Source organism: Cyprinodon tularosa, unplaced genomic scaffold, assembly GCF_016077235.1.
Source record: "Cyprinodon tularosa strain WSP-4 unplaced genomic scaffold, ASM1607723v1 ctg352, whole genome shotgun sequence".
NCBI classification, from domain to species: Eukaryota; Metazoa; Chordata; class Actinopteri; order Cyprinodontiformes; family Cyprinodontidae; genus Cyprinodon; species Cyprinodon tularosa.
Window position 1 is genome coordinate 155,204 of NW_024039066.1, and position 14,601 is coordinate 169,804.

The 14,601-nt window shown below is 38.9% G+C and overlaps 1 protein-coding gene across 4 annotated transcripts in view; it reads left to right on the forward strand.

Moving 5' to 3' along the window:
- Window positions 1-14,601, forward strand: part of slc1a9 (solute carrier family 1 member 9) — a 43,830-nt gene that overhangs the window by 12,998 nt on the left and 16,231 nt on the right. For 2 of the 4 annotated variants that reach the window (XM_038295214.1, XM_038295213.1), the window contains 5 exons: window positions 9,489-9,647; window positions 10,376-10,528; window positions 11,323-11,576; window positions 13,229-13,334; window positions 13,431-13,557. In XM_038295214.1, coding sequence (XP_038151142.1) covers window positions 9,494-9,647; window positions 10,376-10,528; window positions 11,323-11,576; window positions 13,229-13,334; window positions 13,431-13,557 — 794 coding nt within the window. In that variant the 5' untranslated portion in view covers window positions 9,489-9,493. Of the gene's footprint in view, window positions 1-1,033; window positions 1,183-9,488; window positions 9,648-10,375; window positions 10,529-11,322; window positions 11,577-13,228; window positions 13,335-13,430; window positions 13,558-14,601 lie in introns of those variants that run through there. The other 2 variants (XM_038295215.1, XM_038295216.1) reach the window with 2 other exon arrangements.

Genomic DNA, 14,601 nt, shown 5'->3' on the forward strand with positions numbered 1-14,601 from the left:
TGTGCTGGATTTCAGCACAACTGCAGAATTTGTATGGCTGCATATATCTTTTTGGTTGACTATCTTGACTTTGGGACTGACTGGAGATCAGGATGCATCCATGGGGGAAAAAGCATTGGAAGTAAAGGGAGGACGAGCACTTTGATAAGCAACATGTGCAACTTAGGTTCACATTTGGAATAGTCAAAACAGGCTTATTCACACCCTGCGTACACAAGCATTAGGGTGAGCTCCCTGAGGAATATATACTGCTGGGGTTGTTATGAAAGGTGATGGTCATTTAATCACTACTGACCGTCCTCATCTACTTTACCTTTTATATGGCAGTTTTTTTCTGCACTGTGGGTGGATTTACACTCATCTATATGATGTTACCTCGTAGTTTCTACCCCAATCAGCTGACTGATAATACCTGGATCCAGGATTTACTTTAAGCTGCTTGATTTGAACCTGGTTAAATTCATTTCTCTCAGTTATCAGAGATCCTAAGATATAATAAGATATATTACTTTTGCTCTTTTTTTTTTTTGTCTTGGTTGTAGGTCTGATTTCTGGCTTTTCAGGCAAGCATTTACACTCTAAAGAGGTCAACAGAGCTGAGAATCAGCAGGACCATCTGACAGCTCGATTACTGCTTTTTTAGATTTTGAGATATCCTAAAGCCCAAAGAAAAAAATGTTGATGCATTTGTACTTTAGACTTGTTATTATCTGCTCCATTGGCAGGATAATGTTTCATCTCAACCATCTTCGTTGATTCTTTATGTATCGCCTTTGTAGCATTGGTTTTTAATCCCCCAGGTCAAATCAATCTGCCTGTAACTACCTTTTTGCTAAATATTTTTCCCTTTTCCTCTGTGCATGGCTCCTCAAATGTGTGTAAGTATGACCATGTGGCCAGCTTACATCACCAAACAGTGTTCATACTAAGAATGATTTTAAGACTGGAAAGAGGATTTGCAATGACTACAACAGTGGAACCCCTCCCTCCTCTCTCCACCCTCCTCTCCTCATAACTCCATTCACGGAGGATTACATCTCTTTTGACTGAAACTTGGCAGTACAATCGCCGGCACTAAAATACACAATTTCAGATCAGTTCTGGGACTGGCAGCCGTTGCAGACAGCATAGAGGTGCAGAGATGAAAGCGTGGAGATGAATCCTTAAAAGAAGATAAAAACAGTAGGTCTCTCTGATTTCTGCTCTGTTCTGTCATTCGCTAAAATAATGAATGGTTAACACTGCTATTATTTATTCAGACTCAGTAGATTTGACTACCGTAGATGTGTTTATTTATATTGACGCTAACTGGGCAAATATTTCGGGTTTTGTTTGGAGGACTTTTTCAGTTTCTAGTCTTTTTCTAGCTGGATGGTTTTTTGGGCCCATTTCACAAAAACGGTGCATTATGATGAAAAGAAAAAAATACTGATTTACAGGTGTTTTTTTTTAAATAATTTTACTCCTTTTTTTGCAAGTGTAAGTTATTTTTATTTTAATTTCAGATGGATAGAGATGAAGTGTTTTGGATAAACAGAAATTAAGGGATATCCCCCCCATGTATCTTTACCTAAAATACGGCACATAAAGAAAGTGATATTATGATGCATTCATAGACAAATTGTCTCTGTTACACTAAAAGCACTAAACTTTTATTTTGTTTACAGCAAATTGTAACTGTACACTGCAAAAAATTGAAATCCTATTAAGTAATTTTTTTCTTAAATTAGTGAAATTTTTCTTGGATTGAGGAGGTAAGTGAGGCACTTTGCCAATCGAACAAGACCATTTACATTTAAAATAAGAAAACACAATTGCATTGTCTTAATACAAATGCATATTATCTAATTATCTTATTTTAATAGTAAAAATACTCATTGCATTGGCAGATCATCTTATTTACCTACTCAAAGTAAGGGTAAATACACTTAATTTAAGAAATCTTTACTTATTTCTAGATTATTTTTGCAGTGTACCGTTTGTCTGTTCTCTATACATTTTGGGGATATCTGGGTATAAAATTTTAAATAGATTAGAGATTTCTTTAATATTTGGCGCAGCCTTTCCTGCACACACAACCATCTCACTTTCAAAGTAGCTTAAATGCTTTGACTTCTTCATTGCACTGCTTGGTTCCTCTTTACCACATCTAGATGCATGAAGGGATCAGTTGTTAAGTGATTGGCTGATTCCCTAATCATGTTAACAAGTCTCACATTTTCCTGTAAAGATGATTGTATAGTCACTCGACGCTTACAATTTTGGTTACTCTGGAGGTCCTCTCACACTTCTTTATTTATTTAGCATTTCAAAGCGGTGTCATTTGGTGCATTTCCTAACCAATATGAAATCACTGAATCTCTGAACATTTGGTTTAAAGAAGGTTGAATTAACAACCTCTGTTACTTGAAAAATGTTATCAAAAACTAATGCTTGCATGGTGTATGATACTCCTAAACACTCAGCTTTTTTTTTTACTATTTGAGACACACAGTATATTGACATGACCCAGAAAGCTCACTAACCTGACTCCGCCAGATGGATTTGCTCCGCATATCCATCTGGAAACCTTCCGTTGAAGTAATTTTGGGAAGGGGCGAAAATACTGGTTAGCTGATTGGCCTATGTTGGTGATAGACGGGCCAAATAAACCAATCAGATCAACGAAGCAACGTAACAGAGCGACGACGAAGAGGAGCCAATTGATAGATCAAACTCTTGCCGAAACCAGTCGGGAGAAGAGCAAAAACATCTTTTCCTCTGAGAAAAGCCTCCAGAGCAGTGTTTTGCTCTTCTTTCAGTGAAGAAATACTCTGTAATTCCGATAAAACTTGCTCGATAGCCACGCTAACGCTAGTTTCATCGGCTGAAGCTGCCATGTTCTTTAGACTGAACTGTCGCGCTTCTCGTTGCGTCACACCTCAACCCGCTTCAAAGTCAACGCTGATTGGACGTTCGTTTGGTGAACGGCTCCAAATTTTCTTCAACTGAGAGTCTCCAGACTGATTAGCAAGTGAAATCTTGAAAGTTCACGAGATCAGGATGGTCTCACGAGGCTAAAAGCTCACAGAGTCTTTTACTGAATAAATCATTACTTCTACTAAAATAAATGCCTGTAGATAATTTTTTGTCAAATTCTTTCCTTCAAGCCCAAGTATTTCTTCCACAGTGGTATTTAAATTAAATTATTTGCATACCTCCTGATGTGGGATTGGTATTCCCTTCTCCAGAAAACCCAGAAAGTGTAAACCCATCATTTTGAATCATATTTGTAAAGCAAAAAATTTTTAAACAAAACTTTGTGGCATGACTCCAAGCTCCTACTGGACAGATGTTGATAGCCTCCCTTCTAAATACAGAAAATCCCCTTATGTAAAAACGTCTATAGCGTCTTGAATCTGAGGTCTGGTTTTGTTGAATAAACCTGCTACTATAGCCTTATCTGGCCCAGTTTTAAGGAGTTAAACAGAGCTGCTTGCTACAGTAATCCAGAGGACTTCCAAATGGACCCAATCCTCCTTTACATCAAAGTCAGCAAAGTTGGGGTTTGCATCTGATCGAGATGCCCTCATGAGGCTTTACTTTGGAGGATTTTTTCTTCTGAAGAGGATACAAAACCTTTCTAGTCTGAACAATTCAGCTCAAATGACTCTGCAGTTATTGAGAGCATCAGAGACGGATAAGAAGATAAGTACAGGGAGCTGGTGGATGACTTTTTTGCATGGTGTGGAAACAAACTTTTCATCTGGAATATGAACTGAAAAAGAAGATGGTTGTAGGTTTAACCTCTTACACCCTAAGGGGGTATAAATAAATTTCTGCCTGACAAAAACACACAAAAGTAAATAACATATAGCCTCAAAGCTATTAGATTTAAGAAGAAACTTTTGGTACGTCTGTAAAGGTAAGATGTCATAGAATGGTTTTCTGGTCAGCACCATTGTAGCTTTGACCCTGCCTGAACTATTAGGGACAAAATAAAAAATATTTTGCATTTTTTGAACCTCGCCAAAATTTTCTTTGAAATAAACATTGCAAAACACTACCAAAATATTATTTATAGCACAAAAAAGTAGTACAGACTTTCAAATCTAAATGTTGTGTAAAAATATACCAAATTTGGACTCAATCAGATGAATCATATTTATTTTAGAATGGTATTAGTGAGAAATTTCTTAGGCGGAGAGGCCATTTTGGCACATTTATCCATAAATGTCACCAAACTGTGCCAAATATGTTTTTTACATCAATACTGGGGGTTTGGTAAAATTACGAGGTCATGTAGCAGCTGGACCCGCCGGTGGGTCCGTAGGGTTCAAGGGGTTAAGAAGAAACAGGAACAAGTGCAAAGCTGTCAAAACCATGGAAGAAGAAGTGTAGTGGAGGACTATAAACAGACATGGAACTGTGAAGCAGTCTACCTGAAGGGTTAGAGCAGACTGTACTTCTTTAGGAAGGTTAGGTCCTTCAAGTGTTTGTAGCAACATGCTGGACATCTTTTATCAGTCTGTTGTGAGGAGTGTAATCTTATTTGCCAAGAAAGAAGACCAGCTCTGTTCCAGGAACTTTTCTAGAACCTCTAGAGACAATTTAATAGAGAAAATTTGTATATTATTCATTTTATGAAGATAATTCTCTTCAGAAGAACACTAACAGACTACATTCAGTCAAAGGCTTCTCCAGATCAACTGCAAGAGAGGAGATCCTTCCTGCCAACATCTATCGACATATATAGAGAGTTACCACAATATTCATTTTCCCTTTGGAACCAATAAAGTGTTTGTGCATTGAATAAAATAGGTTGAGCCGTGGGTAACCGATCAAAGGGGACGAGTCATTTTTCATTTAATTTAGCTTATTTATACTGCATTGATTTACAACAAATGTTGCCTTAAAGCAGGCATCCCCAAACTCGGTCCTCGAGGGCCGCTGTCCTGCAGGTTTTAGAGGTTTCCCTGCTTTAGCACAGCTGATTATGATGATTGCAGTAGGGCAAAAGCCTGTTAATCAACTATCAATTAAAATCAGCTGTGCTGGAGCAGAGAAACATCTAAAACCTGCAGGACAGCGGCCCTCGAGGACCGAGTTTGGGGATGCCTGCCTTAAAGGAACTTTTGCATATATCCAATTTTCATAGATGTTTCACATTAAAAAAAAGTTTTCTTTTTTAATAAAACCCACCCAATTGCACTTACACACTGCAGAAATCCCTCCACCTGAATGTCCATGTATGAACGGTGGACAGTTCTTTTAAATAGTGTTGTTGACTTTGCAGCAATCCCTCATACTGAACATATGTAGAGGATAGTGGAAAGGAAAACTCCCCCAGTGTTAGCAGTCATCTGCAACCACAAACCGGGGATTTGAGAAGAAAGGACAGACATAAAAAACAAACGTAGCAGTAATACTTTCTATATTAAATTAAGGAGTTAATACAGGCTGTAGATCCTTTAAGGGCTCCATGCAATAGATAATCACTGCTAAAGTTAGTGCATAACTGTGTAGGCTGCAGCATTCGTTCCATTAGTTGCTTTTTCAAAGAGATAAAGTGTTTAAGTTATAACAATAAAATATGAAGTTTTTAACAGCGGTTGCTTATCTTCGTCAGGGAAATGTAACAGCTAAAAGAACCCCAGGCCAGGTTTAGAAGACAAAACAAACAGATAGCATGTAAAATAAATGGCTGTAAAAACCTGCAGGTATCCCTAATTGGAGAGCAGTTGGAGAAGGTAGCAGAAGGTAAAGAGGTGATTATGTCCTCCAGCAGCTTAAGCCTGTAGCAGCATTACTACAGAGATAACTCAGGATAATTTGGGCCACTCTTACTACATCCTTCGCAAAAACAAATATTTCAGTAGACAGAAAATATCTTAGACAGAAGCACAATAATGAAAAGGTCTCCCTCCCAATGCACTTTTGGAAAATATAGAAGCCACCAGTGAACCTGCAGTTTGAGAACATGTGGTCTTTTGGGAACATATGGGACAACCAGTTCTTTGTGCTGGATTGAAAATTATCAACTTGCCTTCGAGAATGAATATTTAGAAGTGCCAGTGGATGAAAAAAATATAATAGCACTCAGCGCAGCAATCTGTTATTAGCCTCTTTGACTCCACCATCTCCTGAGATGTTAAACCTCTCTTAGATGAAATGTTAGCGTCTCATGTTTTCCTTGTAAGACAAGTTGCCATCTGGATAGTTTGTGGTCTACAATGGTCTACAAAGTTTGCAAACAAAAGCCCCAATGACTTTAGGTCTAAATAAAATAACTTCACAGGATTTAAAAAAAAACCCTGAAAACTATAAATGTGTCAATCGTAATTTATTGATGGGGCTCTGTTGTTTATTTTCTAAGGATTTTCCCTCCATGTTGGAAAGTAGCCATGACTTTACACTGAAAGTGAGGATGGCACTAAAGTTAAACTGTATGCTTGGTGTTAATTATCACTCTGAATTGTTCCAACTATTTAAAATATATTGATAACCAGACATAAATAAAGGTTGTTTCATCAATTTAGCTTTAAAATATTCAGCCTATGGGGTTAGCAAAGCCAGCTCCCAGATCTAAAAAACTGTTTAACCACCGTTAACACACATGCTCGCTCATCATAACTACAGTTATGACCTAAATATTTTCTTAGCAGCTCCATACCATGACATATGCAGCTTCTGGGACTTTATGTGTCCAATTGAAAGTAAAGATAAACAGATTACATCTTTGGAGTTGTTTGTTCATGTTCTGTTTAGCAAATAGTTTTTGTTTCCTTTCTTTGGGTCATACAGAGTCATGCATGTTTACAATCATCAGGAACATAAACATATACAGCACTTTCATGCTGTGCACATATAGGTGCTCTTTCATGTTTTCCTACTTAAAAAAAGAACCAGAAAACTAGGATAGTGGTTAAAAACGGTCTCTTACTTATGTGGTACCCATAAGTTCAGCTTAGGTATAATATAAGTTGGGAAATGTCAATCCTGAGGATCCTTCTGATACCAAAAGCTACTATGCAGGGACTCACAAAGGGTATCCTGTAACTAGGTACCCTGTAGGTAACCCAAGTGGTGGTTCTAGACAGGTTTACTGGGACAGTATTTTATTCTTCAATCATCATTAATGATAATAAACTTAAAGACTCAAGTAACTAATGAGTTAGTTTCTGTACCTGAGCGTATCATAATAAGAAGATGTATCCAGTAAACAGGCCATAAGTGGGGGCCAAGGCCAGCTCTACGCAGTAAAACCCAACATTCAGTTTAATTAAAAACCTTAAGTTATCAACTCAGTTCTCATCAACTTGTTGTTTACACTCATTTTAGAAAGTGCTGGAACCTGTTAGATAAAATGAATCTTGACTATTTAAAATACTGAGCTTCAATCTACACATAAAATTGGAGTATTTGAAAGAGGCGAAGCCTTGTGCCGGTCAGTGTAACCTCATTGGCTGATTTGTTGACAGTGAGTGTGGCCAGACAACACCCTGAGAAAAGTTGCTGCTACGATTAATCAGCTTGAAGACTCAAATGTCAACCCTTCACAAAAATACAAAATACCAGGAACTGAACCCAGAACCTTCTTGCTGCAAGGCAGCAGTGCTACCTACAGCGCCACTGAGCAGCCCACAAACCACAAAAATAATATAAATATAAACACATATAACTCTCTCTATATATATGCATATACATGCATATGTATAACTATAAATCCATATAAAGTGATAGTGACATTGTGAACTAATGTTTATAACTTGCACATATTAATATTTATTAAGATCACAGTTTTCATTCGGGAATGAGTTTGGAATCTTCCATCCATCCATTATTGTAACCGCTTATTCCCTAATGTGGTCTGGGGGGAGTGGAGCCTATCCCAGTAGTGAATGGGCGAGTGGTTGGGTACATCCTGGTCGGTCCGCCAGTCCATTGCAGGGCCACACAGAGACACTCAAAGATGGACAACCATGCACACTGACACTCAGTCTTATGGGAAATTTGACATGTCCAATCAACCTAACATGCAGGTTCTTGGACAGTTGGCCCTTGTCTACGAACACCCATAAGTACCCCATATACCCTATAGTGCACTGTAAAGACCAGACAATTAGTTTTGCCCCTTAAGTAGTTATTCAGTAATTATCCCATAGATAACTTGAAGAGACAACACATAATCTCTGTATCTTTGTTTATATACCATCTTTTAAGACATAAATTGCAGACTGCTGCATAAAATAAAAATAGATGAAGGACACAAAGTACTTAAAGAAAGTTGAATTAAAGCTATGTTGAAAAGATGAGTTTTTACCTTATTACAAAATAACCCCACAGAGTAGGAACTCTGTAAGTATGAGGTAACAAACTGAACTGTAGCCATGTCTAGTTCACATGTAAAACCCTGTCAGTAAACCATGGAAGTAATTCTATTGGCACCCAGGTATCCTGCAGTCAACCTAAATGCTTGCTTACACTTTTTCCAATAAAATAGCCTGTATGCCCCCTGTAAATAACTACATTTTTACCCTATTTGTACGCTGTCAGTTCAGTAAAATCTCCAAATATTAATGTTTCTGAATACGATTTTTTTCACACAGCGCTTTCTAAATTACAAATTTTCCTCCAAACACTAATATGTAGGATGCTGTTGGCAGGTCAATGAGTCCAAGCATACGCCCACCAACTCCCTCTAAAAGGGCATCATGCTTTGTTCTGCAGCTATGTGCTTGTAGCTGTTACTTGCGTGCTGGACTCTTTCCCCTTTTTTCTCCTTTAAATGATTTGCAAAACAGCCAGGGGTTGTGGCCCTCATTTACAGAGCCACCAAAACGTGGAGAAATGTTGAAACAAGTACAAGGAAAATTTTTATCGAATCACTCTGACAAAGTTGTTTTTTCTTGAGGCATAACTCTATGTAATGAAAATGTTATCTGGCTTCTCCTAAAATTACGAAGCATATGGAAAGAGGTTAACATTTTCTTTTTGACTACACATCATCCACATTTATGTGTATATTCTGTCATCTCAAACAAAGTGTGTTTTCTGGAGAGACTGTGTTTATTGTTTAATTTTTTTATGTTCATTCTTTATTATCTTTACATTATAATTCTTCTAATATTGTCAAATGTGACAATTCACTCAGTCATTAATCTGGGGGGCATCTGGAGTACCCAAATACAGGTAAGTATGGCAAAACATGCATACCTTATTCAGAAAGACCCTAGACTAGTGCTCAAATAAAGCCTACATTAAATAAACCCTTCTTCCAAGTATTCCCACATTTATCCTTAAAGATCCGCAGTATGTACTACTGGGGTTTCCTGTAAGTACCAAACCGATTTATTTGGCTGCATCTTAAAAGATAATATAAAATAATATATTTTAAGTGAGTAAAACAAACTAATGCAACACACTATGAGATTAAAGTCCAAGGTTTTTTTTGTAGCAAGAAACCACAGAACAAAAAAACAAATTCAACTCTCTTAATTTTTCCACAGGCAGGATGACAAATCAGCCGACAGCCAACCAGTCCAACACAAAAAAGGAGAAGGACAAAGAAGAAACCTCTCGAGATGACAATACTGAGCTTGCGTATAAGGATGCCGGCCACTGCAGCCGTAATACTCACAACCTGCTCCTGGGACTCACTGTTCTTGGTAGGCTTGGACATTTAGGCTCAGGCTGTTCCCTAAGGTTATATGTGTGTCACTGTGCAAGAACCAAGTCTCCCTTTAATGGCAAGATTATCGTTTTCTCCTGTTAATCTCATTTTGCAGCAAACGTTGCTTAACTTGAATCAAGATTTACACATTCCCTGATCATTTTCCCACAAAACTTTGTCGGCTTGTTGTTGTCTTTACTCTCCTTTTGTAAACACTTTGGTGTGTTTCGCCACAGCTGCATTCTTGTACAAAAAAAGTCCGTGCAAAGTCGAGAAGTGTGTTATTTTTTTGTCTGTAATTTGTCACTAAGATTTAAACTAAGATATGAAGTTGTTTACATTACGGTAGATGGCTCTCATTAGTCAGCGAACCCTTACATCTCAGATGTGAAACAACTGGCCAATGAGTCCACTCAAGGGCTGTAAACTACATGGAAAATCTGGATTCTTTTTTTCGTCTGCTGCTAAACAGGTGTGGAAGCTGTGTTTATTCCTAAATTTTGACTTATGAGGAGGGATCCCACTCTTACTTAAACCATAATTTCCTTTCTGTTGAAAACTAATTAACGACTTTCAACTCTAACTGCCTTGACCAGTTATTCATAAGAATTTATATTATCGAAAATGATTTTTCTTTATTAAAATTACTCCCCGTATTTAAATTTTTTCATTAATCGAAACTGTTTGGGAAATAACTGGTGTTTGCTATCACCTCTTCCTCAGGTGTCGTCATGGGAGCAGTGTTTGGGATGCTGTTGCGCTACATGATGGTTAAAGATGCTGCTGCTCTCACCATGATTTCCTTTCCTGGAGAAATCCTCATGAGGATGCTAAAGATGCTCATTTTGCCTCTAATCATCTCCAGCCTTATTACTGGTAAGAAAGGTTTACTAAAGCAATACAAATTGTAGTAAGAAAACTTGATTTCTGCTGTAATAGAGAGAAATGTTTCATTGTTTGATGATAAGATTTAATTCATGAAAGGTGGCCCTGCTACAATAAAGGTTTCCCTAAAAGCCTCCATCCCAAAGACAGCTACTCTACTGACTCCCTCCCTCATATATATATATATATATATATATATATATATATATATATATATATATATATATATATATATATATATATATATATATATATATATATATATATATATATATATATATATAGGCAGTCATCTAAAGCAATCAGTTCTCTAAAACCTCAATACTGTACACTTTTATTCCTAAAACAAATGGGCAAGGACACCAAAACATAAGTGTCCTTCAACATGCATGCCACCCAAGTGGCCATGAGGCATTGAGATCAGTTCCACACCCCGCTTTATACTCTGCTCATTAGGAGACAGAGTGAAACCAGCTGGGCCTCCTTTAGCTGCAGGAGCTCAGCATCACACCAATATGAAGAAACCTACATGCAGGCACTACTGCATATAATAAGGCCCCTTGCGGCGATTTGGCTCTTCTTTAGGGAGGCTGAACAAAGTCCAAGACCTCTAGCAGCCGAAGAACAAATTTCTGCAACTTAGACACAAGCTAAAAGAAGTGCTGTCACTGACTGTAAAAGAGCCATTTCATCTCAAGTCTGAGCAGAAACGATTGCCTTCAGCTCTACATCATCACTCGTTGATTGGTGAAGGAATGGTATCGTACCCTTATGTTGTGCTTCAGGTCTCGCTGGTCTTGACGCTCGCTCCAGTGGAAGGATGGGAAGCAGAGCCATGGTGTACTACATGTCCACCACTGTAATAGCTGCAGTCTTGGGAGTGATCCTGGTTCTGGGAATTCACCCAGGGAACCCCAAACTGAGGGGCAGCACGTCATCCACAGGAACAAAAAACCAGGAGGTCAGCAGCCTGGACGCCTTTCTGGACCTGATCAGAAACCTCTTTCCGGAGAACCTGGTGCAGGCCTGCTTCCAACAGGTACTCAACATGCGTTGTTGTTAATTAACACTTACTGTTAATTTGATTTCTTATATACATTTCATGCCATAAGTTAGCATGCCTGTTAGCCAGTCATATTACCTTTGCAATCCAGTTTATTGTGTCCCTACCTTTGTGTTTGTTCATTTGAATTCCTTTCCTTCGCAAACCTGTCATACAGACACCAAAGCTACTGTTGGTCCTCTTTAGATGTTTTTCGGCTATTTGAAGCATGCCTGTGCATCAGTTTAAAAGAAGAATAAAAATTTTCTTTGAAAGACCTCCTGGTATTTCTAGGGAATGGTTCATTCACATTACAAGAGCTTTTTCTTAAAAATAAAATACCTGAAAGTCTTCATGTTTTCGTTTGCACTAAGTAGGTATGCTTTAAATTTCAGAAAATGTTCTTTATCATGAACACAACTTAATCAACACCTGTGGCTATCTTTACTAAAGCAGGAGTTTAGACAGTTTAGTAAGAAGTTATAAGAAGATTTTCAAAGTTTACAAAGCCTGTTATTCTACATAAAGATTGCTCACAAGAACAAGACGCTCATGGAATGGGTCTTTCCTCACATTCTCCCTAAATTCAGGCTACGCAGCCTTCTTAGACCCTTGTGTCAGATTCTGAAAATCTCAGTTAGAATGTTAGATATAAATTTTATGACCTGACATGCAGAAAAAGGAATAAATGTGGCTTTTGTTCAAAAAATAGACATGGAAAGACTAAGAATATGGCAGCACTGTTCAGATAGCAACTTCTGAATTATACGATTTCTGGAACTTTGTTCTTTGGAGAGATTAGCTTCAATTAAATACCTTTGGCAATGATTCACAGCGCAGTGTTCGGAATAAACAACACACTCCAAAAAGCGTCCATAAAGCATGGTGGTGGAGAGGTGATTACTTGGTTTTGTTTCGCATTCATACTGACCGAACAGCATGAAGCCGTTGAGTAGACCCTGAACTATTGAAGAATCAAATGTGGCCATTGTGGAGTTTACCGGGAATAAATTGGGTCTTATATAGAACACTGGTCCCAAACATGTCAGCAGAACTGAAAAAGCATAACACAAACGGGGAAAAAAACAAAATCCACACCTGAAACTGATTTAAAGCTGCGGCGTGACCCTAAGAGAACTGTGCAGAAGTGAAAGTCTGCAAACCTAATTGAAGTGAAGCATAGGTTATTCTCTTCAAAAAAAAAAGAACTTTCTTTATTAAATTCTCTCTGTTAAATTGGCAAAGTGACATATTTTTATTTGCCACATTTGCACTTACCTTAGTGAGGAATCTGCTGGTGAATGCTGACAGATCTGACCTTGTAGACCCCTTTATTCCTGTCTTTTCCCATGGTAATCCATCCGTTCTTTTCCTTTCTCCCCCTATACCGCTCCTTAAATTTCTGTTTTACTGGTCCTTTTGTTTGTAAGGATCAGGGATTCATTAGTCATAAAAAGCCTGAATGTTAAAGTGGAAAGAAATCTTCCTTCCCCTTTCAGCCTTTTCGACTCTTTTATGTCTCTTTGTTGTCTTTTATGTTAGAAGCTCTTGTTCTCCATTAGCCTTCTCTTTAAACACATCTGAAAGTTAAGTCTCCAGCTGCTGAGATGGTTGTCCAAGCCACTGATCAGCCTGGGATCTTCTTGTAGGTGCAGACGGTGTTGAAACAGGTGGCGGTGGCAGCACCGAACCAAACTGAGCCCATAGTAGTAAACAGGAAAAAACTGGAATACAAATGGGGCATGAATGTTCTTGGTGAGTTCATAGCTCATGTATGCAACAGGTTTGGCCTGCAAGCATCTGTTTGTGTTTATTTTTGCTGTAAACTAACTCCACTGTTTGTTCTTCGAGGCTTGATTGGCTTCTTCATCACCTTCGGGATCTGTATGGGCAGGATGGGCGAGCGTGGGAGAATCATGTGCGACTTCTTCAGCATCCTCAATGAAATCATCATGACGATGGTTTCCATGATCATGTGGTCAGTATCTGTTTGCAGGCATGCATCTCTGTTTTTGCTCTGTGTCATCGACGGTTGCATTGCTGTGACGTCGAGGAGATACCGCACACAAGGTCAGCGGCAGTGACTAATGTTTACATGAGACAAACTGTGGGAACAAGCAGAGCGGCTGGATGCTGAAGACCAAGAAGGAAAGGAAGCAGGAGGAAGAGGGAGAGAGTGTATTAGTGAAGGACATGGACAGATGGAAGGGGTTAGGGTCTTCCGGGGACGTCCTGGAGTCTGTGGTATGCTAGGGAGTAGCAGGAGCGATGTAGTGGGCTCCCAGGGGAGTTGGGGTGGAGAATCTCCAAAATGAAATTGATCCACAAATGGGCAGAGGAGCAGCTTGACAGCACACAATATAAGAAGCAGAGGAGTTGTGGAGAGATGCATGAGAAAGCATGACTTCAGAGCAGAGAGCATGAATTGAGGCTTTGCAGGACACCACAGAAATAGACAGTGGAGTGACACTAAAATTATGGATGGGAAGGGAGAGGGGGAGCTGTGAGTAGGGGTAGATTGTTGGAGAATCACCAGGAAGTCTGTCTCATAGCTTTCCTGTGCAGTTTATATGTGCAGCTCGACTCCAGAGGAGTTGTGTCCTGTTCGCCTCACTCACTCAGTGTAAACATATTAGTCAGGGCCAAACACAGACTCCAGTGTATACGGAAAAAATGCATCATACAAGGAGCACATCCATCTCGTCATATACTCCAACAAACAACTGTCCGGCGGATGCCTCGGATTTCAGCACTCTGGGCAGCTGACCTGGAGGAACAGGCCGCTGCTGTGATTGGACCTGTAAGGGGGGCGGGGCTTGGTTTAAATCGGATCTCCCAAAAGAGCAGTCTGAATTTATGAATGGGAACAACTGTGCTGAAAAGCATGAAACCAAAGATCCAAGTATGTCTCCAGTCATCAGGGGAAGTAAAAGCACCACTGAGGGACAGAGATGGGAAGTAACGAAGTACAAATACTTCGTTACTGTACTCAAGTAGATTTTTCTGATATTTTTACTTTACT